The sequence below is a fragment of the Stylophora pistillata genome, chromosome 3 (genome assembly GCF_964205215.1).
Source record: "Stylophora pistillata chromosome 3, jaStyPist1.2, whole genome shotgun sequence".
NCBI lineage: Eukaryota > Metazoa > Cnidaria > Anthozoa > Scleractinia > Pocilloporidae > Stylophora > Stylophora pistillata.
In genome coordinates, this window is record NC_142521.1 from 26,769,693 (window position 1) to 26,794,660 (window position 24,968).

At 37.0% G+C, this 24,968-nt stretch overlaps 3 protein-coding genes across 3 annotated transcripts; 1 reads left to right on the plus strand and 2 right to left on the minus strand.

The window, feature by feature from the left end:
* The first annotated feature begins 254 nt into the window (after positions 1–254).
* Positions 255–4,397, plus strand: LOC111338945 (carbonic anhydrase 2). Its single transcript, XM_022945510.2, has 6 exons — positions 255–258; positions 964–1,253; positions 1,478–1,573; positions 2,352–2,433; positions 3,195–3,361; positions 3,734–4,397. The coding sequence occupies exons 1-6, from the start codon at positions 255–257 to the stop codon at positions 3,785–3,787; spliced, it is 693 nt and encodes a 230-aa protein (XP_022801245.2). The 3' UTR covers positions 3,788–4,397.
* On the minus strand, positions 4,355–24,235 carry LOC111338963 (dihydropyrimidinase). The gene is made up of 19 exons (XM_022945530.2): positions 24,133–24,235; positions 21,629–21,723; positions 19,137–19,210; positions 18,161–18,271; positions 17,219–17,296; positions 13,816–13,902; positions 13,300–13,361; positions 12,328–12,408; positions 11,915–12,028; positions 11,345–11,507; positions 10,901–10,970; positions 10,427–10,527; positions 9,736–9,776; positions 9,261–9,344; positions 8,771–8,857; positions 8,016–8,108; positions 7,766–7,852; positions 7,336–7,507; positions 4,355–5,872 (listed from the first exon to the last, which is right to left on the minus strand). The coding sequence occupies exons 1-19, from the start codon at positions 24,145–24,147 to the stop codon at positions 5,784–5,786; spliced, it is 1,704 nt and encodes a 567-aa protein (XP_022801265.2). The 5' UTR covers positions 24,148–24,235; the 3' UTR covers positions 4,355–5,783.
* On the minus strand, positions 14,813–17,203 carry LOC148735355 (SCAN domain-containing protein 3-like). Its single transcript, XM_088753333.1, has one exon. It carries the CDS (start codon positions 16,379–16,381, stop codon positions 15,245–15,247), a length of 1,137 nt encoding a protein of 378 aa, XP_088609459.1. The 5' UTR covers positions 16,382–17,203; the 3' UTR covers positions 14,813–15,244.
* Positions 24,236–24,968: the final 733 nt, after the last annotated feature.

Consider the following 24,968-nt stretch of genomic DNA (forward strand, 5'->3'; position numbering starts at 1 on the left):
CGCGATGGGCTTCGAAGTTTCCACACCTCGCCAACGTATCCTTCTGGGTGATAGAGATTTGTAAAGGACGGAAAGAGGTTCCTGGTGAATGTGTTCTTAGATATATGGTCTTCTCACTCCTTAAGCTCCACGTAACATAAAACCCGCTGAATCGGGCATCTGAAATTTACCTCCCTTTCTCACATGGCAGTTTGATTTTTTTTTCCTTTCAGCTTCGATCCCAGAAACTTCATAGACGAGTTTTAGAACATATTATGAGTAAGTTCCCTTAAATTTTTTTATTGATATTCAGAAATGGTATTTCTTAGATGAGAATTCATAGTGCAGTACGCATATAACGGGGAAAAATCTTTCAGGAACTAAAAATATTCTTGGTAGAATGAACATGTCCAAGCCTACGCCTTGACCGTACCTCTCTGTCCGCTAGTTTTCTTTTAATAAGTCCAACATTTCCTTTCGTGCATATATTATTGTCACACTAAGGGATTAGGAGTTACCCTGTGTTCAACCACCCCTACCCTCCAAAAGAAAATCGGTGAGGGCCCCTTCCCAATTTCCTCTCAGAGGGAAGGGGCAACTGTACACCGGCTAGTGAGGAATCCCTAAAGGAATAAGATCTGGATGTTCTGATAACAACTCCAATCAAGGTACTTACCAACTAGGTGAATATACTTTTATCTGTATAGCTGGTGCTTAAAGCAAAATTCAGCTGTTAGAATCAATGAAAGTCCATTCCTTCCACGACCGTTTTGAAAAAAAAGTGTACAGTTATCTTCGAAGACATAAACGCAGAGATTTTTGTACCTCTAAGAGATAAAAACCAAGTATAAAAACTTAATCTCTTGACTTGGTATTTAGATGCTATAGAAGATCCCATTCTCGGGTTGAAAATATTTACCAAATTCTGACGGCATCATACAGACATCCCTGTATAATTGCATGTTCCTTTTTATGCAATTGCAGAGGATGACAAATATAAAGAAGAGATACACTTAGATCTGAGGTCAGTTTACCTTAGGTCTGAATATCCACTTCAAATTCACATCGATAAGGGCAACAGAGCTGTATCCGGTCGTTTTTTTAACCTCCACAACCACAAACCAACATTTAAACTTCTCGCCGAAGACCAGGAAACTGTTTTATTAACTGGAGGATCTTTAACAGCACCATACGCCATGGATCAGTTTCATTTCCATGTTTACTGTACAAGGGCTGAAGCTGAACAGCACACGCTAGATGGATCTCAGTTTCTGGTGAGGTAAGTGCCGGGCGGATAAAAATGAGTCTAGCTCAGTTCACCTGTAATCAATAAGAATCGATGTAGCTTTAGTAGCTCTTAAATGAGACGTTAACAGTTCAAACCCTTTTACCTTGCGCCCAACGTGGTTTACTCGGCTTTTCCCAAGCCAGGCCCCAGCATCTAAACAACCTTCACTGCCCCTTAACCTCAAAATAATGTCTTGTCATTTATTTATAGTTGCATTTGGTATTCTTCCGAAAGAAATATAAGAAGTACAACAAGGCTGTACACAGATTTCAAGATGGGCTTGTAGCAATTGCAATACCTTTGGAGGTAAGTTAAAAAGGATTTACAACATTATCCTTTTATGGCCATTTACAGAGGTACGACGAAGTTTGTGTCATGAAAATTTGTAACTTTTAGGCTCAAAAGGACAAAAAAACTTGGGGTTCATCTACCACAGTCCCTTTTGTTTTTTTTAGCCAGCCTTGTTTTCTCTTGGTCTGTTATCACTTTGTTCTGCGAATTTCTACAGTTGAAAGCTTTGTACGTCACTAAAACGATAAAAAAATGTCCAGTGACGGAAGCTATTGTTGTCGAGAGCGTGAAAAAGAGTCTTCAACTCTTACCTCATTTCAAGTACCTGTATTAGGGTCTCGAATCTCAGAGGCAATCCGCGTCCATGGGACATGGAACGGGTAAAAAGTCTTTATTTTGAAGTAGCCTTATCCCTTTTTTCGAAGGAGACACAATGAAACTTGCGGTTTCTTGACCATGGCCAGAGAGGAGTATGTCGTGCACAGGACTCTTTTAAACAGCCTAACCAGTTTTCCGCTGTACGGCCAAACTTGGGACTCAGTTGAAATGCAGGTTGGGTCAGATGCACCGGCTGACCCTTATGTAACATCGTCATTGGAGGACAGTATAGCCTTCCAAAACAAATGAGCAGATAAATAAGTGACGGCAAAGTTGCACACAGTTCGGTGCTGTTTTGCATAAATAAAAAACAAACTTGATGAAACGAACAAACCAAAAACAAGCCATCCTTTTCTTTCATTTAGAAAAAAATCAAAATATGCAACCCACAATTTCTCTTAAATTTCTTTTGTAGGTTAAAAAGGAAGGATACGAGACGAAAAACCCTCAAATAGGAAAGTTTGCATCTCTTGTGGACTACATTTCGCGTAATGAGAGTAAGACGCTTCTTTAAGCATAACTGCAGCCTATTTTGAGTTGTGCAGTGTCTGTGGTAAAGCTCAACTTTCACACTAGCGCTCTCTAGGGTAGCAAATGTTCTTCGCCAACGAATCACTTCGATGCCAATTCGCTATGAACAGAAATCATGTTGTCGTGAAAAGAAACAATTAAAACGGCTTTAAAAAACATGATTACCAGTAGCTATTTACAAAGAACTTTTTGCCCACCATATTTGAGCTATGGTTGAATTAAAACATATGACTTTTTTTGTGATTGATTTAGATGCTACACGTTGGAACTCTCAAATACTCACCCGTCTGGATAACACGATCACCGTGAACGCAACTTAAAAGAGATAGCAGAAACCTGAATTTTTTCCTGTCGAAATAACGATTTCATTTGTCGCCGAACAGCTGGAGACGACGTGATTTTCCTTCATAACTGAGATGACCAAACACCAAAGTCCACACTCTTCAAAGGAAAATTGTTTGCTTCATAAAGAGCTCTTGAAAAAGAGATTAGTTACACGTTATCTATTCCCAAAATTTTGGTTCACGCAGACATTACAACCTTTATAAAGCTTACGGCATATTAAGGACACACCCTATTCAATGGCCAGTAACTAAGAGTCCTACGGCTGCCCGATTGACACAGGTTTCACTGTATTCCACCTCAAAAACTCATCAATTCGCCCAATTCTAGACAGAAAATTTCTCTCCAACCACAATTAATCGATATAATTTCCCTTCTCTTTTAGATCACACGGTGGCAACAACTGCCTCGCTCAAGCAGTTGGCGACTCCGGTGTTTCACAAGGATGCGCAGTACCATGCGTACCGAGGAAACTTAGTGGAGCCTATCCAATGTCATGACTGTGTTGACGTTTTTTTGACGAAAGAACCAATCACTATTTCTGTTAATCAGGTTGATGATTACTTTATCAGTTATTGTGTATTTTTTTTTTTTTTTTTTTTTTTTTTTTTGGACATCAATACAGCATTGTTTATTACACTTACACATGTACTTACGCTATAATTACTTTTTACACCATGTTTAAACTACATTAACTTACACTACTTACAATACATATAGAACAATACAGTTACACTAGTCAAATTTAATTACAGTTGATCTATTTACCACATTATTGTTTGCATGTTAATTGTCGAGTAACTACAGAAAAAATTTCCATTTGTTATTGTGTATTTATTCGTGCATCCATCTATTACATCAACCATTCATTCATTCATTCATATAATCACTCATTCATTTAATTTTCCCCTTTTCTTTCACCAGATTACAGAATTCAGGAAGGCTCCACACTGCGTAGAAAATGATTGGGAATTTTAGTAGTAAGATGTCCAGACTTTAATGCTTCCGACGATTCTCCGACCAGCCTCAAAACAGAGTATGCGTGACGCTATAGGAACACCTTTTCTAAACTTAATACTTCGAACCGCGCGCAACAGTTAATCATGAGATGTGAACACAGTAGTGGGTCATATAGTAAAGATAAGATAAAGAAAAGATATGGAATAAGGACGAAAACACAGTCATTTCCGTGAAATAACCCAGCCTGGTTGGCTTCAGGTCAAATGTTAGCGTGAAAGAATGAAACAAACCTCAACCCTTCTAATCGGGTTGTAAGCAGGGGCAGGGGACTAACCCACCCTAGACACTTTTTTCACGAAAACGTTTACAAACTTTACTTCACACCAACAGGGTGCTACTTGCGGTGATTCAACCCGGGTTATAAAGCGACCCGTGGTCACATAAAGAGGGCTCCCCCAAGCTGCCGTATACCATGTTCCGCTGGTGTGATTTGAGTTGCGCATTACGAATTGTAAGCTTTTTTTTTAATTACTATTTTTATTATTTTTATTATTTACTGCTTTCTGCTGAGGTTAACACACCATGTAACAGTTCACAATTTTAATGCAATAAATTTTAAAAACACGAATTTAAGAAATTCAAAATTAACTAAAATTAATTAAAGACTTGGACATGCTGGTAAATGCCGAATGTCTCAAGAAACTGAAAACCTCTTGGATTCTAGTGTCACTGTCAAGACACTGTCAAGACACCCTCTCTATGAAATGTAAGGTGCTGCCCCGAAAAAGGTTACGTAAGCCAACGATTCAGAAGACTCATTCCCTGAAGAATTTGTCCGGGTTGCCGCAGTCATCGCTGATTTACCCCCCTGGGCCTCCCAGACAATAATCGGATATCCATTTATACTCGTGGCTGAGGGGTACAACTAAGCAAACCATTTCGAGTAGGCCTATGCTAGAACCCAGACCTCTTAGTACGGATTCTAGCGCTCTCAACAACAGGACACCCATTCTCTTTCAAAATTATAATCTCAAAATATATAAATATGCAAGCTAGCCTTTCTTGCGTAAATACTTTCTCTACAATGGTATGACATTCTTTACCCAATGATCACTGTCCCTTGAGTACTTTAATCCAGCGGTTCGATATGTAAAAAATTTTTACCACGAGGCGTATTTCCCGTTCTCTGTTTAAGGATAGGCAAAAGTACGACAATACCCACAGACTTCCTCCGATCTTGGAGGCAAATTATGCAGAAAAAATATCCTTCGGTATGTTTTCACAAAGTTACCAACAAAATATAAACTTTTCTCTTTCCTTCAAAGAAAACGTTTCCAATATGTTAGAAGGCGATTACACAAGACACCCAAGAGGATTAGTAACCCAGTACTGACTAATTTAGCCAGAAAAGCAAATCTGTAGCTACAAGCCAGGCTGGGTATCGTCAGCTGCATTATTCTGATCTAAGCATTCGCTTAAAATGTAGAGAAAAAAGGTTGGACCTGACAGTACACTGAGCTGATGTTAATAATAGTTTAGTTTGACTTTGACTGACAATCAGTGTATAGGAGCACTATTCTATCGAGTGTCGCAAAGGCAAAGTAGTTTATAATGACCCATTAAAACAAAGGTTTATATCACAAGGTACTAAGAAGATGAAAACGTCGGCGCCACATGAGCGCATGAAATCTGGATGACGATTGGTTTACGTTTTGTATGTGATTGGTCTAGAAGGTGTTTGAAGTTTCCAAAACCGATCACAGGTTAAACTTTATCGAACTGAGCCAATCCAGATAAAAATCGACAGTCAACTGAAGAATGCTTGACTCTTTAAATTAGACCTGAAACTTATGAATACAGTGTTTCACAAAAGCCGTAAATTTGCACCCACTTCGGAAATACTGGTTATTTGGTAAACACGTTAAAGCTGTCAAAATTGATGAACCACTTCGTGATCCCTGACGATGTTCAAGAAAAGTAAATTATTTTCGAAGAAGTCCAGCACGGAGCCTTTTCAGCTCAGTGACAGCGAGGAACCACCACCAGGCGGCTTACAAACGCGGGTAGAAGATCTCCCGGGCACATTATCATCATCTTGTTTACCTACCGAGAGAAATGACACAAACAAAAAAATTAACAAAATACAAATTAGAGGTCAACCACAGTTACCAGTCAAGCACCGAAAGCGGCGTTTTCTCTGACATATATTCAAAATGTCCGGGGTTCCAGAAGTCATTTCACGGGACCCATTTCCGCTTCCAGTTGTTAAGATTCCCACTTCGCATCGCACAATACCACAGGAGCCTCGGGGCAATTTTTAGGAACTGAAATAAGAGTAAGTGGCTTAACAACCTTTGGAACCTAGAAAAAATTTTCAATAAACTCTCAAGAGAACAATTTCGCTGTTATTCCTTCAACAATAGAGCAAGGACAGAAAAGAGAGAGTCTAATACTATGTAATGTCGAATTTCTTTTCACACCAACTACCTAGCAGGGTTGCTTTTGATGTGGATAACGTGTAAAGTAGACGGCCATACTTTTTCCCTCAACGAAATAATAGCTGCAAACTTGATAACTTCCATACTGCAGCGTACTACATAGAATTACGAGTCCACCCACAAGATTCACGATAAAAACAAAAGCTTCTAACGGAGCAATGATGAAATGCGTTGATTGAAGGTTCCCTCCAAATAGGATGCAAAGCTTTTACCTTAAATTTTCGCTTACTAACGTGTTGTCCGCGAATGGCAAAGTGGATCGAGAAGGGGTTAAGGGAGGTGACACTTCCAAAACAACTGGTTGGTAATGGTTTCCTCTCTCGTTTTTTTTTTTCTGCTTGTTTATTTCTTTCTTTTTCTTAATACTGTCGAATTGTACTATTTAAAAAATTTCTTGATATCCTCAACATCTAAGATAAGAACAATAATAAGAAAATATTTCTAACGAAAGGAAACGTTAAGTTATTACAGCTGTAAACAAGCTGCATATCTCTGAAATCACAAAGATTTTCGCCGAAAAAATTAAATCGAAAAACGTCAAAAGAAGCGAAGACAGGTTCCTCCTTCATTTTTTTTTCTCACTAATTTGATCACATAAGCAACCTATTTTTTTCTGTTATCGAAATAAACAATCCGTTTTGAATCATAATCAATTCATGTGAACATATAGCGATAAAGATACCTGAGCATGCTATCGAGTCCTCATAAAGCTTAAAATTCTCACAACAGGCACTCGAGGAAATGAGTCAAAGAGGGTAGGGAGATAAAACTCTACAGAATTGCGAAGGGAATATGGCAGGCAACACGCGCAAGCAAGGCCTAATTTACGTCCTTTATTAAGCTTCCCGGTACCAATCAAACGGGATCAATACGTATCATTTCCAAAACCTAATTTCCAACTCCCGATTACACAGAAATATAATTGTAGCGTTACTTGTAAGCAACGTCTACGAAGGCAAATCAAGAGGTGTTCATCGTTTGATCAGCACGTTCCGGTAACGAGACATATCAAGACCACCAATGTAAGGCCACACGATTGTGCCCCAAGAGCCCGTGGTTTTCACTCACCAGAGAGCTCAAAGCCAGACTTGTGAAGGTCTCTCGCGGCACCACTTTTCTTCTGCTCTTGTTGCTTCTGTTTGCGCTGCGATGGGGACACAACAGGTATGGGCTCCGAAAAGGGTATCTCTATCACGGGACCATTGTACGGCTCCCTCTCAACTTTGACCAGTTTACGAGTCTGAAATAAAGGGATTAGACCTCCTGTAAGTCTTTTCGTTCAGACTTTCTACAGAGAGATTTCGCTCCTAGACAAAAGTTAAAGTAATTGTAAGACACCAAAAAGGGTCAAGCTAAAAGTAAAAAATACATAAATCCTGCCACACATTATCGTTTAAAAGAAAAAATAGCACAAACGTTCATGTTATATAACCATTCCCCCCACCCCTTCTACACTGAATTTTTTTTTCTTTTTTCTCAAACTATCGACAATACTCACCACATCTCGTTTCAAGATTCGGCCATACATATACGATGGGTAGGGTGGAGTAGGTATAAACCGTCCCGATCCACGCACTACGTTGAGCTGCAAAGAAATAAACGCAAAGTTAACCGCGCGCACGTAGAGAGAAAACGAGCGTTCGCACCTGAGAACAAAGGAAGGAATGACGAACGAATAAATGAAGAGGAGAACAATCAAGAGAATGAACACTATTTTTAAAGACCTGGATTCAGGACACAATACGAACCTCTCCATGTTCATAAACCACTTTTCCTTGACAGATGGTAACTTCCGTCACCCCATGACATTCCATTCCCTCAAAGATGTTGAAATCTACTGCCTGTTGATTTCAAGTTAAGAATTAGAGAATAGATTGAGAAAAAGAAATCAGAAACTATTATATAACACGAGCACAAAATTAGGACTTATCAAGGAAAAGAGTAGCAAAAAGGTTAAAAGCGTAAAATAGAAAATAAACTAAATATCGAAGATATAAATCAGATGCTAAGAACCTACTGAAAACATTACTCAATTTCGTGTTAAAATTTCGTACTCACATAAAAATATTAATTTCATTTACTTATTTGCCTATCTATTTCATTTTTTTCCTGTCATTTATGTTCCGTTCATATCAAGATGTCAAGCAATCAACAGGTTTGTTTTAGCTGGGTATTACTTTATCAGAAAAATTCATTAGGAAACATAAAGTGATATTGCTTACAATGACATTCATAGTCCAAAATGCCGTTTTTTTTCCCCTGGGCCAGACACATTTCTCTTCCAGTGCCTTTCCTCACACACATGGAGGCTTTTCATTTCTTATTTATATATTCATTCCTCTATTTCTTTTCAACCTAAACAATAAGAGACTCCTTTATCTAGGAACATCTGTCTCTTTCGTTAGTGAGCTAAACTAAGTGAGGACAAATGTAAGTTTGAAAATCAAAAATATTTCTACGTCATAGAGGACTAAATATATTTAAACTTTGCAGGAACACTTACTTGATGGTGAGTTTTGGCAGATATAACTCGTGTGGCTTCAGGGTCCCATACAATGACATCTGCATCAGATCCTACGGCGATACGGCCCTTATGGAAAGAAAAGTTCACTCAATGAGACGTAGTGGTGACATCAACATACGTTATTTTCTTTTACTAGCTTGTCATCGCACAGTACACGTACTGTCAAAAGTGGCTTTCCCGCCTAACTCCCTTTGGGTACAACTTCCTTTCTACGGCTGGAAAATAGATTAAATTAAACCAAAAACGATGCGGTTCAGAGGCAGTAAGTCTGGGTCTGTTCTGTGTTGCATAGACCAACCCCCTTACAGATCCACATTCCCACAGACACCTGCCGGCCCCAGCCGTTCAGTTAACAAGCGGGGCTCGAAGTATACAAGGCGCAATACCGGAGCATGGCGAAACAAGAGTGTCATCTGCGACGAGTAGCGGAACAGGCTGATAAACAGTACATACTGTGTAATTCATTTACCTTCCTTGGGTAGATATTGAATATCTTGGCGGCTGTTGTGCTGGTCACTGCAACAAACCGACATGGGTCCATTTTCCCCGATGCCTATGAGGAGCGAGAGATTAAAATAAGTGTGATAAATATTACACTCAAATTTTCTGAACTTAGCGAAATATCTTGTTCCTGATTGGAAAATACCCAAAACATAAATAAGTTAGCGTGCTACACGTAATTTTCGCACTTGCACTCGCTCGGAATCTTCCCAGAACAAAAGATTTTAAGATCAAAACATCTGTTTACTTCAAAAATTCTACGAAAAGATCAACATTGGATTGTGTGTCACAATTATTGAGAAAGACGTTTTAACCTGTTGAAAAGCGTTTGAAGTAATGAACACCAAGGGGTTTTACATTCCACTGTAGAGTTACAGTAAGGGAATGATTTTCTTGAGTACAAAGCAAAACAAGGAACATCATTGATGTCCGCATACACTTACCACTCCTTTTTCCCAAATTACAGACATTCTATCTTCCACCCCTGTTTCAAGGAAGGACAAACACCGAAACAGTTTTAAACTTTACGCTGGTGCATTGATGATGCATATGAACAAATGCACCTAAAAACAAGAAAACATGAGCAGTGTCCTCGTACTAGTACACTTCATCAATAGTCCATTTTTTACAGTTGTGTGCTTGGTTGCCAAGCCTTTGAACGGGAGTGAGGCTAGGGGCGACCTTGTTATGATACAAACCTTGCTGCTTTTCAAATGTAAATCACTTTGTTATCATGCTAACTAGATACAGGTCTCTATCACGACAAGGTCACCTTCAGCCTCACCCCAAATCAAAGGCTTGGCAACTAAGTACACAACTGTAAAATGGCCTATTACATACCAGTACTTTAGCAAACACAAAGGCTGAGAGCACATCAACCACTCCTCAAGTAATCAAGAGTTGTAATCACAAATATATTTTCAAAAAGTTACTAAGTCATTTATCATTAAAATTTGGAACACATAATCAGTTTGAATTTTTCAAACTATAACTTTCCTCTACATTTGAAATCATATGATAAGGTATGCTAACAACATTTGTTTCATGTATTTCACAAAGCATGTGCACAAAATAATGTATCACACAAACACATCAATTCACTCCTGAGCACTGTAACTAATTTTTCATTCTTACCATTAACTCCATTTGGAATCTTTCGAAAATCGTTTTTTCCAAGAGCCTTCTGATTTGCACTGAAAGTACAGTTGTCTGTTCCAGTCACCTGAAGGTCATCGCTGTGAGAATACACAAAAGCATGACTATACATAGGGATTGCAGTCATATATCTAAACTTTTAACTCCCAAGATCAGATTGTCAATTCTCTCCTCTAACTACAACACGTTTCCTTTTAAATTAGTCACAAGAATTTGGCGTTAAGAGAACAGCCACCTCATAAGTTTGAGTATTCCTAATAGTTGTTTGCTGGACAATACAGTCAAACCTGTAATAAGTGGCACTGTATCAAGCAGTCACCCTGTTTTAAGTGGTTTGTTAATTGAAAATCCACTTGCCGAAAAAACTCAACAGAATCGTCTCTTCCATTATACAGCCTTAGATGGTAAACATACCTGTATACATAAGAAGCACAGAGCTTGTAAAGAACTTACTTTGCAAGAAGATCCATGAGGTGACCAGGTGTGGTTGGGTCTGGTCTTAGAGGGGGCCCCATAACATGACCTGCAATCAAAAAATTCAAATACAATCTTCACATTACTATTCAGAATAAGCAGTTGGTTAAAACGAAAAAGGAACAAGTTACAAGTGATAACTCTATGACCACACATATACATGTATATGTTGCAGGTAATTTTTTTTTTTTCTAAGGTAAATTTAATTTTTCACTGGGTACAATTTTTTAACCTGGGTAATTTTGCACCATAATATTTTTTTCATTTGCTGTGGGGTAATGAGAACATGAAAAACCACCTAAATGAGTGTTGTATACTGTAATTAAAATACTGGACACTCCAGGCAAAGAACTTTAATAGTAACATGCTGCACACTGCTAACTTTTAGCATTTCGGCGTGAAATGGTTTATATAATTATGTACCTGCTGCATGCCTCCAGCACTTGTGGTAGTAATTTGTTCCATCAGTTCCTAAACTTGCAGCAATTGGTTCCCCTACGACAACACAGCCTCGTCGCCGGGCATCACAAATAGCATCAGCTGAACTCTTGCTCATGACATGAACAATGTACAGGGGGCAGTTTAGCTGGGGTAGAAAGTTGGAAAAAATATACCACACCGAAGCATAACATAAGCATTCACCAACTCATAGTTGTCATAGTGAATCTCAGACTTGCCATTAAGCCAAGAAATGATCCTTGCTAGTGGATTGCACTTTAAGAAGTGGATTGCACTTTAACTAATTACAGAAAAGAAGCCTACGTAAATTCAGGCTTTGACAGCTTCAAACCCTAACTTCTATATACCTAGATGGGCACCACTAATAACTGGGCTACCAACGCACAATTTGGGAGCAAGGCAAATTTTGGAGACTTTTCCTTTTCTATAGCAGACTTTGAAAAGAACTTGTAAGGAAATAAAATTTCATAACAAACTGTTACAAAGCAGTTGCATAATACAAAATGGCATTGCGGAATTTATTTACCAACTCACCTGATTAGCTATGGTGATGGCTCGTAAACAAGCTTCTGTTTCTACTTCTTCTGTGCGACACAGTTCATGTCCCTCAGGGCCAGTGATGCCCTGGGCAAGCACCTTCTTTGCATTCTGCAAGAGAGCAAGAGAACAGCTAATCTTCAAGGATACCATCAATGAGAGCCTAAAATTATGGATTATGCCCTAAACAGAAATGAAAAGTAACTCTGTCAAATTTATGTGTATGTCTTGGTTGCATCAAACAAACAGTTTTGTCCAGACAAGAACATACATACACTACACTGCAGTGCAGTATCAAACACTGCATGCATTCTTACCAAAGACTGCTGAAGAACACATTTCCCCACAATCCTGCAAACCTTACCCTAAATGGTAACTAAGACGTACTGAATCAGATACTAGAAAATTACCTCAGCAATGAGAGTTCCATTCTCAGCATGAACTTGTGCAATGGCTCCAATATCCTTGCATTTGCTGTAACAGTGATACATCTGTTAAAAAAGACACACAAAAGAAATTAATAGAATGAAATGACATGGACATTTAATGTCAAACCCCAAATCATGGGGAAAACACACATACAGTAAGTGTGTCTTTTACATAAAAAAAAGTATGTGTGAAAAGATTGCACCTTCAGAATAAACCCTACACCCTAACATCAATTTGCATATTCTTCATACTGTTTATTAAACATTTCCAAAGGTGCTGACAAGGAGAATTTGATTAACAATCAAAAGCTTCTTCAGTTGGTGATCATTTCTCTTATTCTCCTGACCTTGATGTGTGATTCAGGGACGATATTGTTAGGAGAAATTAGATGCTCGTAACTCTTAGGGGGTCAAAGTATTAAAAGATCTTATCATTTTAAGGAATTTCACCAAAACAATTTTTTTTAATTTAAAAAGCATTTTTTGTTACTTAGTTCCATTTTTTTAACAAAACAATAGGGATCTCTTGTCATGTAAAAGATTCAAGGTAATGTTGTAGAAATGCTGCAGCTTTTGTTTTCCCCATTTCTCAAAAGAATTGAATAAAACGAGGGTAGGGAAAATTAGATTTTTAAAGGCAAGGATTTAAAGTTCCAAGGTTTGTGGCCTTTCAAAACTTGATTATTCATGAGTAGATGCAATCTTTTTACCACAATTTTTTCCAAATTGTGGGGTTTTTTTTACAATCAACAATAGAGAGATTCAGGATACTGTGAAAGTGATTATTCAAAAAAGGTATTTCTTGCTCTTTTGAATTCCTACCTCCACTTTCATCAATCATCATTTAAAACTCTTACAATAAAAGAAAAAAAACTTGAAAGCCTTGAAATCACATGCACTTCCATCTCGTCAACTCCATACATGTTAACCACACAAAAGCTCAAACATATTTACCTCTTCATCAGTAAGCATCATAACATCTTTATAAGCCATGAAGGTCTTGAAGGAATTTATGCCTGAAAAATTAAGAAAACAAGAGAAAAGTTCAGTGAAAGATAAGTTAAGGACAAATTTGAGAGAGAAGAAAAAAGTCAAATACAGATGTATGGGTAAGGTAGTCTGTAAATGATTGTATCATTCCTTGATAAGAGAGCCAAATATCCAAACTTAGCAAGGGTTGTCATTTAGAAATGTAGTACAAGCCAAATTAAGAGAGTCTTGAAAACTCATCTGGGGGGCTTTCTCCACATCAAATGAAAAAAAATTCAGGGAAAATTTAGCACAAATATCCTGCACTGTGGCTAGAGAATGCCTGAGGAACACCTTGGACAAGGAAACACTGCACATTTCTATGTTTGCTATTTCTAAGAATGTTTATGTTTTATTAAGGCCAAATAGTTTTCTCCATTTCCCTCAGCTGTCTGCTCTAAAGTGTATACAATTTACAAGGGGATTTTCCAAACTGATCACCTTTTTCCTTGACAAGCGTTTCCATCTCATCTCCAACATCATCATTCCACCAAGTAACAGCAACATGGAAGGCATAATCACAACACACTGAGACAAAAAATTTAAATATTGTGACCTTTGCAAACAATTTTATCAACTAAAGACAAAACAGCGCATGTTAAATTGTTAAAGCTGAGTGAGTAATGAGCATACTAGTAAAAAGACGAATACTGAAAAAGTAGATGATAATAAAAACCCAGTTACTACTGTGACAATATGTTCCCTATTTGCACTTAATTTTGTGGACAATGAATTTCACAATTTTAGCCAGACAATGTTTTGCAGGGTTTTATTTTTTGCAATTTCAATAGGTAAACATAAAAATGGTGCATTAAATTTCATGGTTTGACAGATAAAAAGGGGGGAATAGTTTCCAAATTGCACAGTATAATATAAGCAGACTAAATTGTCCACCCCTTTCAAATGTTACCAGTAAACCATCAAGTAAAATAACCATTCTTCCACTATTATCTCAATTTCTAGTATTTTGGCTTCTAGTTGGGGAAATACAGTACATGTAGATGTTGCAGGTAATTTTTTTCCTAAGGTAAATTTTATTTTTCACTAGGTACAATTTTTTTAACCTGCCGTGGGTAATTTTGCACCACAATATTTTTTTCACTTGCTATGGGGTAACTAACTGTTTTTTTATTAATAAAAATGATAGAGATATTGGGTTTTGTCGAGATAAGGATATAACAATCTGAGAGAGCAAGATCTTCACTGCAATTAGCCTGATTCTGTCAGTTACTCAATCAGAGGATTAGATCTAGGGTTAGGATTAAGGGTTAAAGTTAAGGATTAGGTTTGGGGTTGGCGATAAGGTTTAGGAGTAGGGTTAGGATTAGGGTCAGGGTTCATATGTACTTGCAGATTGAAGAACAGAAAAAAGGAGAATAGGTTTTGAAAGAAAAATAAGATGGTTTGCTGTTGCTATAAAACACAACAAATATAAAAATAAACTTGAAAGCAGTTTTATTTTCTATTGTTCCATTGCCATTTTACATGCTGCTGTAAACGTTATTTCTTTAGTAGTTTCAAAAACAATATTTGGGCTTGAGCATTTTGGCAATCTTGAGGGGGAAATGAGAGTTGTTATTAAACCAAATTTGGTTGCTATTCTTGCATATGTGTTTTCCATTTCAACTATTTTCCCAAATAGAACATTGTGATGAAGTGCAGTACTTTTACCAATCTTATCAATTTTGACACAGACATAATCATTGACTTCAAATTTCTTTACACTCAGTCTTGCGGATTTCATTTTTTCATTGTATTTATTTTGGTTTTGATTTGTTTGACTTTTTATTTGTTTTCTGTTTTGAGATGAACTTTCTTCAGCTTTTCTTTTGGAGGTAGGATTGTTTATGTCTGAGACTCTGGTAGGCTCCTAAACTTCTGTTTCAATTGTGTTCTCTGCACATTCATTTTCATCTTCACCTTCTTGTTGTCTATCTGCTTCCATAGAGAAACATTGTTGTGGTGATGGTGTTGTTGGCATGCTTCTATGGGGAAGAATGCCGAAGACAAGTTCATATGGGCTTCTTGAAGTTGCTCTGTGTATTGTGACATTTCTCTTATAGGCAGCCTCTCCAACAAATCTGCACCAGGTATTCAAGCTGACTTGTTTCTCCTTCAGGATGTTTGCTAAGTTTTCCTTAACAGTTCTGTTGTTTCTTTCAACTAGTCCCTGCGTTTGTGGAGTTCTTGGAGCTCCATGAACTAGGTCAATTTTATGTTTATTGCAAAAGTCTATCATGTTCTTATTCTTGAATTCTCTTCCATTATCTATGTGAAGCTTTTTGGGAAAGCCAACCTGCCAAAAGAGTTGTGTGACTGCTTCTAATACTTCCTCACTGGTTATATGTGACAGAGGAAAAAGCCAGGAGAACTTGCAGTAATGATCAGTTGCATGTAAAAGCCAGTTGTGGTTTTTTCCACAAGAACAATTCAAATTTCGAAAGTCTATCAAATCCAACTGTACGTGCGCCAGAAAATTACTTGCCTGTATTGGTTTCGTTATTGGCCGCTTCAAATGGTCTGTTACACTTTTTTGTTGTTGGTGTAGATGGCACAGACCGACAAATAGTGTTACAACATGTTGAGATATTTTTGCATATGTTCTCTTTACAAACTCTCCAGTTTTATCTCTCCTGCAGTGTGCGGTTGAAGAATGAGCTTGGGATAAAATGCCATGAAGTTGGCTTTTAGGTACTACAATTTTTCGGTCCTTTGACAAGATGTTGTCATTTTGAATGGTCCACTGCTTTCTCTTAATCGTCCCTACATCTGTCTTTGTTAGTCCGAACTGCTCGTGATTCTTGGGTTCATTTTTGAGCCAGTACTTTGCATTCTCATAAAATTTATCATCTATGAATACAGTCAATTTACTATTACTTTTTTTGGAGCCTTTAAGGGCATCTAACTTTTCGTAAAATGTGTCTTTAGCAACACAAAACGGTACACCCTCCATCACTTTCTTCGCTTTCAATGAATAAGTCCCATTTTCATACAAGTGCACATGCATGCACGTTTTGCATAAATTAAATTTTGACCGAGGTGAGTCTGGTACCAAAGAAAGAATAAATGGAAGAAAAAAGTGAGTATTTAGAACAAGGACTGTCTGGAATAGAGAAGAGTGTGATGGACAGGAAATCTAATCTGCTACAAAGGTCATAGGTTCAAAACGCAGAGGGTAAGTAATGTTTCTTTATTCTCAATGAAGTATTGGTATTAATATAGATGGAACTTAGTTAGTATTTAATAAGCAGAATTGTGAGAAAGTGAAAGAGTAGAGGTGGATAGAAGGGAAAAGGGACCAAGAGAGGAATTTGTTAATTCCTCTCTATCTTTTAAGAACCCCCTAAAAATACCAGGCCCCTATTTTTCATCCACACCCCAAAAAATGAAGGCCCTTTTTTTAGACAGTTGAGTAAAAATTACCAGGTTAAAATAGAAAATACCTAGTTAAAAAATATATTTACCTAGTTAAAAAAATTACCTATGGAAAAATTTTAACTACAACATACATCCAAAGGCCTCATCAGACTATCACTTTGATTGCAAACAAAACAATTCCAGTATTATCATGGCCAACAAAAAAAATCTGTAGGACTTAGCAGGTTTGATATTTAAAAAGTCATTAAGCCTAAAAGAAAGAAATAAAAACAGAATTTGGATCATACAATGCATACAGTTCATATTTTTTTGCAGTGTTCATATTTAAAAGTGTAAAACTGTTCCATACTTTGCACAGTCCGATGCCCTAATGTGGTAAATAACAAAATAGTGAAAATTAAATAATGAAAGTTCTTAATGCTTGAAGCTTGTCCTTACAAAACTGACCTACAGTATTAAAACTTACCTTTTTCATCTGCCCATTTTCTCCACACTTCATAAGCCTCTAGCAGGGATTCTCCTTTCTTGGGAATGACAAAGTCAACTATATTATAGAAATAAAAGTGCAAAAAAATTGACATACATTCAGTGATAAAAAAAAAAAAAGATTCTACAGGTAATAAGCTTCCTCCCTGACAAAGTTGAGATAGAGATCTGTTTGGAGTGAAATAAAAAGTTGAATTTACCAGCCTTCTTGACTACTTCTCTTCTGCTTTGATTCATTAATTAATTAATTAACCCATTAACATCCAGTGCGCCCATATGCGCCCATGGGGACCCACACCCTTTCTACGCCCTGTGATGTCATCACTTTTAACCCTGGAGCACGAATTCGAGCACCTACTTGAACAGGTTGAAAATATCTTACAGACGATACCAGAATGAGCGCAATTGAGTGGAGGAGATTGGAGAAATAGCCAAAAAACCGTGTCACTTTGACCTGAAAATCTGTACGAAGATCGTGTTTCACTACCCACCTACCTTTCCAAGCATGTGCTTTGAAAATAATGAGTAGTTTCTGAAAAATCTCTACACCAAAATGAAGCCTACTCAATTTCCAGCAAGTCAGGAGAAACTTTAGGCAAGGAGAGGGGAAAAAAAGGGCAGGAGAAAGAGAGAAAAATAGAAGTCGTAAGTGGGGCATGACTTTTCAACCCAAAAACTATGTCGAAATTTTGCTCTCTGCGCGTGCCCGAGATTTTCAGGCCGCCATTTTGCATTTGGATCGAAAGGCCGTCGAGTGCAAGAGCTGTCAAGTGGTTTTTGGTAAGTTTGAGCTTTTAGAACCACAACAGTGACCCGAAATCTGCTGGACTAGCTTCAAAACACAGTTTTCTACAAAAGCTGCGGCCATTAATGGGTCAATTTAATTAATATATTGTTGGTAAAATTCCATCGGTTTACTCACTTATCATAGTGGTGCCACCAGCCAACCCTGCTCTTGTGCCTGTGTAAAAGTCATCAATTGCAACAGTGCCCATGAACGGAAGCTGCATATGGGTGTGAGTATCAATTCCACCTGACAAAAGAATCAGCAACACCATGAAACAGAAGTAAAGGAAGTGACCAGAATAATGATAATGTACAATACCACTCAAAAGCAAGTTGACAGTCTTGACTCAAAACTTGATCCTTGATCCTCAAATTTACTGAAAACTTGAGGATAAAAAATCAAGTTCAAGTACTAGGGATTGAGAAACAAGGATCAACACACTCAAAGAACTTTTCGGGAATCTTGGTCTGCAGTTTTGAGAAAACAATTTAATTCTTACATGAAAAACAATAGCAAAAGACAAAGTATCACATGTGGTTTCTCTTTAAACACATCGACCACTCACACATATGCAAATATTTTTACATTACACCAGACTCAAGCTTTAGCCAAGCCCTATTTTAGTGTTGATGACATTGTGTGTTGCATGAATATACACATCTACAAAACTGAATTTTAGCGCACTTGAACTTTACATGCAAGACACCCCATTCTCACTTTCCATCCCTTGACCCATGAATATGATTTGGTAGTAAAAAGACAAAATCTTTCAAAAATATCATTCTTGCCCAGAACAAATGGAATACAACAATGCTGGGTCAAAAACTGGGTAACATAATTCAAACTACCGGTAGTTTGACATCATTTCACTTGAAATTAGCTTTAACCTGCAATATACATATCATTATATCTACCAAGTGTATTGTACACCCGTATCTGTACAACTTATAAACCTGTACAACTTCAAGAGCACTAACAACCACAAAGGAATCATTTGTCAATAACTATAACATACTTACTGAACAAATCTTCATGTAAACTAACAATTTAGATATACCCGTTTTTTGCACAAGTACTCATCAATATTCATTTCAAATAACTGCATAATTACCAGGCATAACAAGTTTTTTCTGAGCATCAATGACTCGTGCACCACCAGGAACAACAAGATTTTTGCCAACTTCCCTAGAAAGAGAATATATCAAACATTCCTGTCAGTACATACAAAATTTATTGTACAAGTCTCATTTTAAGTTAAAAACAAGGAAACAGCAGGGTGAGATGAAAACGAAAAGACAAGGTTGCCCTTCAGGCAAGCTGTTACTTGAGATTACTAGCCCGAAGATCTGAGGAGCTAGCCCAAAATTAAATTGTTTAGAAAGATAAAATAGATTTATTTAATTATGCAAAATACAAGTAATGATGCCAAGCATAGATATAAACTAATTCTTTGTATATTTTGATTCTTGAATGTGATTTTCGTTTTAACTTCAACCTCAAATTAAACAATGTAACAGAAACGACCAGTTTTTATACCTGACCATCAGAAGTGGCAGTTACAACTTACATCAAAATTTTGTGGACGAGAATAGCCCATTTCCGAATTACCCTTGGTGTCATTTTCAAAATGAGTCCTGATACTCATCCTTTCATATGATTATAAGTTCTCATTCACATGCAAATTAAACTCATTTTCAAAATAATGGTTGAGCACCAAGCCTCGTTTTGAAAAAGAGGCCAAGGGTAATTCGGTAATGGGCTATTCCAAATACAGTCATGTGATCTAATCTTGTGATCTGTAATCTGCTTCAGAGTAAAATTTCATTCAAACATGGGCGAAATACTGAAGGAAAAATAACCTCTGCACTCGAATGGGTTTGTTCCTTCAATATGTACATTTTACCCCGTCAACAGTAGTGAAAAATACTATAAATTTATGAAAATCACAACACAGTTATTTTTGCGAATGTCATGAACGTTGCGATCGGTCAATTAAACTACCACTGTAATCTGAAGTCTGTCGACATTCAATGGAGTAAATTCTCTTCAAAGCTCGTCGCTGACAAACTCTTCCAGACCTGGCGCCGTTAGCATCCGATAAAAAATAAAAACAAACACACAACTCGATAACGGCACCAGGTCTGCTAGCTTTTCTCCAAGCAAGTATTTTCTTGTTTTTTAATGTTACACGAAGTGGGCCTTTTTTGTTTTAATAATGAATTGGCAGCCCTAAATAGAAACAAGAATCCCGATTTGGATTTTCCCAACGAAACGCACCTAAAATTCCAAGAAAATCCACTGAACCATGACTTGGCTGGAATTTAATTAGACTGATTGTCTTGCACTGCACGCTGTCAGTCGGCAAATATTGTCATTTCAAAAAATATATTTCGGCCACTTATGTAAACAGAAAAAGTCATGACATTATTTAAGGACGCAACTAAAATGTGGCGCAAGACGTTGTCATGCTACAATAATTTGGCCTCATAATGTTGTCCTTTTCCCTCATGAGTTTTCTGCTATACAGTTTTTGGTATAAAAGCTCAATTTATCATCATCAGAACAGAGGTGCTTGGTGGTGCTTGCCCGTCCGGCAAGCTGCGATAAGAAAACGCTAGCCCAACAAGTCATTCCACTAGCCCCGGGCTATTGGACAGCACTTTTGTTGCGCCCTGAACAGAAAGAAAAACTTAAAAAAATTGATCCATGGTCAATCAAAGAGACATATACTGTATAGCTAAACGCAATATACAAATACCACATTTACTACATAAATTAGGCACATTCTCCTTTATACAGTGTTGTGTAACTGTACCATATACAAAGTAAATATTTATAAGCCCTGCCCACAGAAAAAGGAGAATTGCAAGCAATGTAACTTAAACCTTAGTAGGGAACAACTTTTCCTGAAACAATCTAATACACTTTCTTTTCCAGAAAAACAATGCTTTTCAGCTTTAAATTGCCCTTAGGCTAGTTCCCTTCTGCTCTGCATCAACCTCAAACTCAGATCAGGAGGGAGGTAGAAATATCAAAATCTTTACACACATATAGCAAGCCAAATCTTCCCACCAGGGAAAAAGACAGTGAATAATAATAATCAGCATGTTGTTCCTCTACTGTTATCAACAATGCTCTTCTTATGCCCCTGCCACAGCTCAAGTGCTGCAGCAAAGACACAAACATCTTAATATAAGGTATCATAATGACACTTTAAGTGCCCCTAACCCCTAACTTTTCAAAAAAAGTACATAATTTGGTGAAGAATAAAATAGAACTGACTTGATTAATCAAATCTTTGTGTATATGAAAAGGTTTGAAAATTGCGATATTCTGGTTCATGGCTACAGAAAAGGAGACCGAGACATAATACCTGTGCCATCAGTGGAAGAAGCTAACTCCTTAGCTTCAGGATGATCTTGCCACAAGCTGGGTTTCATCTGAAATTTCTGACCATAAATCTACTCATTGTGACCCTACGTCACCAAAACTATTCTATTTAGCATCAACAAATAACAGATCTAATCACACAACTAACTGATATTTTTTTAATTCCCACAACGCCATGAGAGAGAGGTGTTCATAAGGTAGCTGACTACTCACTTGATCACTCCACTCTCAATGAAGACATCAGCTTCAATCATGTCATCATCATTAACAACAATTCCACCCTTGATAAGGATGCGGTCTTTCTGCGCCTAAAGACAAAGTACAGAACTATGATCTTAATGATACAACACAATGAAATGTGTCACAGGTTTGTTAAAATCCCAACTCTAACTTACACAGGTAACCACGAATAGATAAATTAATTAATAAGACAATTACGCATGATCACAGGTCCTTTGAAAAATTTCCTCGCACACTAAGAGTAAGTGGCATCTTATCTTTCCACACATGTACAATAACCTCCCTGAATCACACATTTAGGTCGCAAGAAAAATGGAAATGATCACCAACTAAGGAAGCTCTTGATTGTTAGACAAATTCTCCTAGCAAGTACCTTAGGAAATGTATAGAAAACTGTACGGAGATTAATTAAATTGACCTTATTCCTAAATGAAATTCTCTCTCCTAACTGTCCTACATTCCTCTATAAATCAGTTGAGAGAATCTTGTCTTCTATCTGTTTAATATACAACAGCTGATCAATGCAACTGTCTATTCATGACAAAAGTTTTATGGATGGAGAATTTAAATCAAGAGATGTTACAAATTTAAAATTGCTTCAGGGAATGCAAGGGTTCAAAACTTCTTTGCCCTACATGGGAAGGTTCTAAACCAATTTTGGATACAACTGAACATACAATAATAAAACATAAAGCTAATTTAGAGCATGAAGTTCTCTCCTGGCCCAAAATATTTTTTCTCTAGAAAACCTAAAGGAACCGTCTTGTTTTCTGTAAAAACCAGACAATTAACTACATTGTATATATAACATCTAAACTCTATTAAAAATGACTGTAGCACAGCAAAAAACAAGATTGAGATGAACAAATAGCTGTCCATCCCCATTAAAATCATACATTTACATACAAGAAAGGTAGATATCACTCGGGATTAAAAACAGAAAATTAGTACAACAAGGAGTTTGTCAATTGAGGCTTCTAATGAGCTAGGAAAATGGCAGTGAGAAAAAAGGAGTTTTGCAATTTTTCCCATTTGCAAAAACATCTCAGTAATAAAAAAAATTTTTTTTAGGTATAGTGTAACGAAGTATTTCTTGACGTAGCTCATATCCTTAACTTAGCTTGTATCTCTGCTTTTGAATTAATTTTTCAAACAAAACAGATTTCCTTGTGGTTTGATCATCATCATGTAAATTAAATGCATGTCTAATAGTAATGCAAAGTACAAATGTAATGATACAGAAAGTTTAAATGAGTTGAAATGAAACAACAGGTGAATCACAAGAGCTTCCTGCTTCTATTTCTTATTGTTGACAATTCAATGTACATTAAAAGGAAGAATGGTACATAATGGAATAACAATTTACTTTTTTGCCACCACGATCTGCTTTGATTTTACTCTTTTCTTTCTAGAGGCCAAGAAAATCTTGAAAGTTTGATGCAAAAATTTTTGGTGTCTAATTGATTAAAAACCTCTGAGATGATAAATTAGACAATTCTCATCCCTAATTTCTGAGATAATTTTTTGATCATATAAGAAGAAGTTACATTTAATTCATCTGGGAGTAACAGGTTTAGAAGCCAGATGACAAGCCAAGTAATTATACAAAATGATGAAAGGGCGGCCTCTATTAATTGAATCCCAAGATCTAACCTCTCAATTGTTAATTGAGTTTACAACATGTCAAGGACATTAACGTGTCATGGAATATTCATCACAAAAACCTGCAAAAGAAGCTTTAACCCGCTGTGCCAAAGGTTTTGTCTACGAAAAAAAAATGTTCCAAATATCTAAATTTCAAAAAGAATAAACCGATTTGAAAAAGCACCGACGAATTTTTCTTGAGGAAATTTATTATATAACCATATATTACGATACACGCTAAAATCAGGAACGATTCGGTAAAAGCTATCTTTATCTGAATTGAACAATGCACATCATTTTTTAATAATTCATAGGAGAGAGCGTCTGGACTTCGAAGTCGAAGTCGTAGCTTTACAAAGTAGCCTTCCAAATCGGAGTAAAAAAACCTCCATCCGCGTAATACATTTGCAGATCTACCTGTTCACAGCGTAACCATGGCACTTCTCGGATTTCTTAGACATGGTACATATAAAGACACATAAAAGTCCCTCTTGACATGTGGATGTTGATATTTACAAAAGCCTCATTCAAAGTTATTGACAGACACAGACAAGCTATTTTTATCTAATCAGTGTTAGAAATCGTAGACTAAAAATCAATTTGCGGTATCTCTATTTCCAACATAAGAGCTGACAATTTCAATATCGGTTTAGTTCCAGAATTCATTCACAAACGGGATAACACTTCGCGCCACATATCTTACAAATCAATCATAAACACCTTCCATTACAGGTCTGTTACTCCGATCAACCAAATAGTTTCCCGCGCGATTTCACCACTACAATGGCTATGTTATATCTAACAACACAAACCTCAAGCAAAAGTGAACCTACCATTGCAGAAGCCATTTTTCTCGCAGTTCAAGAGTGTCGTAGACGATGGCAAAATTTAACTGACGCCTTGAACTGGCGGGACTATGAGATTCTTAATGACCCCGTGGGATTGTGGGGTGATTCGAAGGGGTTTGGAGAGACTTGAACTCGTCACACAACACGCGTGACGTTCTACCTTACTCTAATCAGGGTGCAACCGCCTACAGCTACAAATGATTAGAACTCTAACTTGATATGCAGATATGATCGATGAAATCCCAATCTACAGTATACAAGGCAAAAAATAAATAAGAAATAGATCTACGTGGAAGAAAGAGATGAACTTAGCCAATTATCCTTTTTTTGGCGGTTTCATTTGATTGCCTTCGACCTGCAAACTTAAGTTACCACAGAATTAAAATGATGCTGCAAAATAGAACGCTCCTTAAAAAAAATTGGTCCCGCTAGTCAAATGAAAATCTCCTCAAGCAGGAAAAAATTCAAACTCACTTTATTCGACCGAAACATACTTCTTAGATCTCTAAAAGTTAGAAAATTTTAAAATTATTACATCATGTCTTCATTTAAGTTCTGCTGCTTGGGAAGGATGGAGACTTAGGTATTTCCGACTACAAAAAATTGCTCCTGTACGACACAAAAAATGCCACTCCGAAAATTGTGACTCCCATAAATCTTTTATGCTCTTTTGTGCGTAGGTTGATGACAAAATACCAATAGTTGCACTGATAACCAAACTACGAAAGTTGAAAAAATCCCATAGAAAATTGATTTACTTTTATCCTTTAGGTCACTCAGATGTAAAATCGAATTAGAAAAGCAATTTTGTGGAAATGATT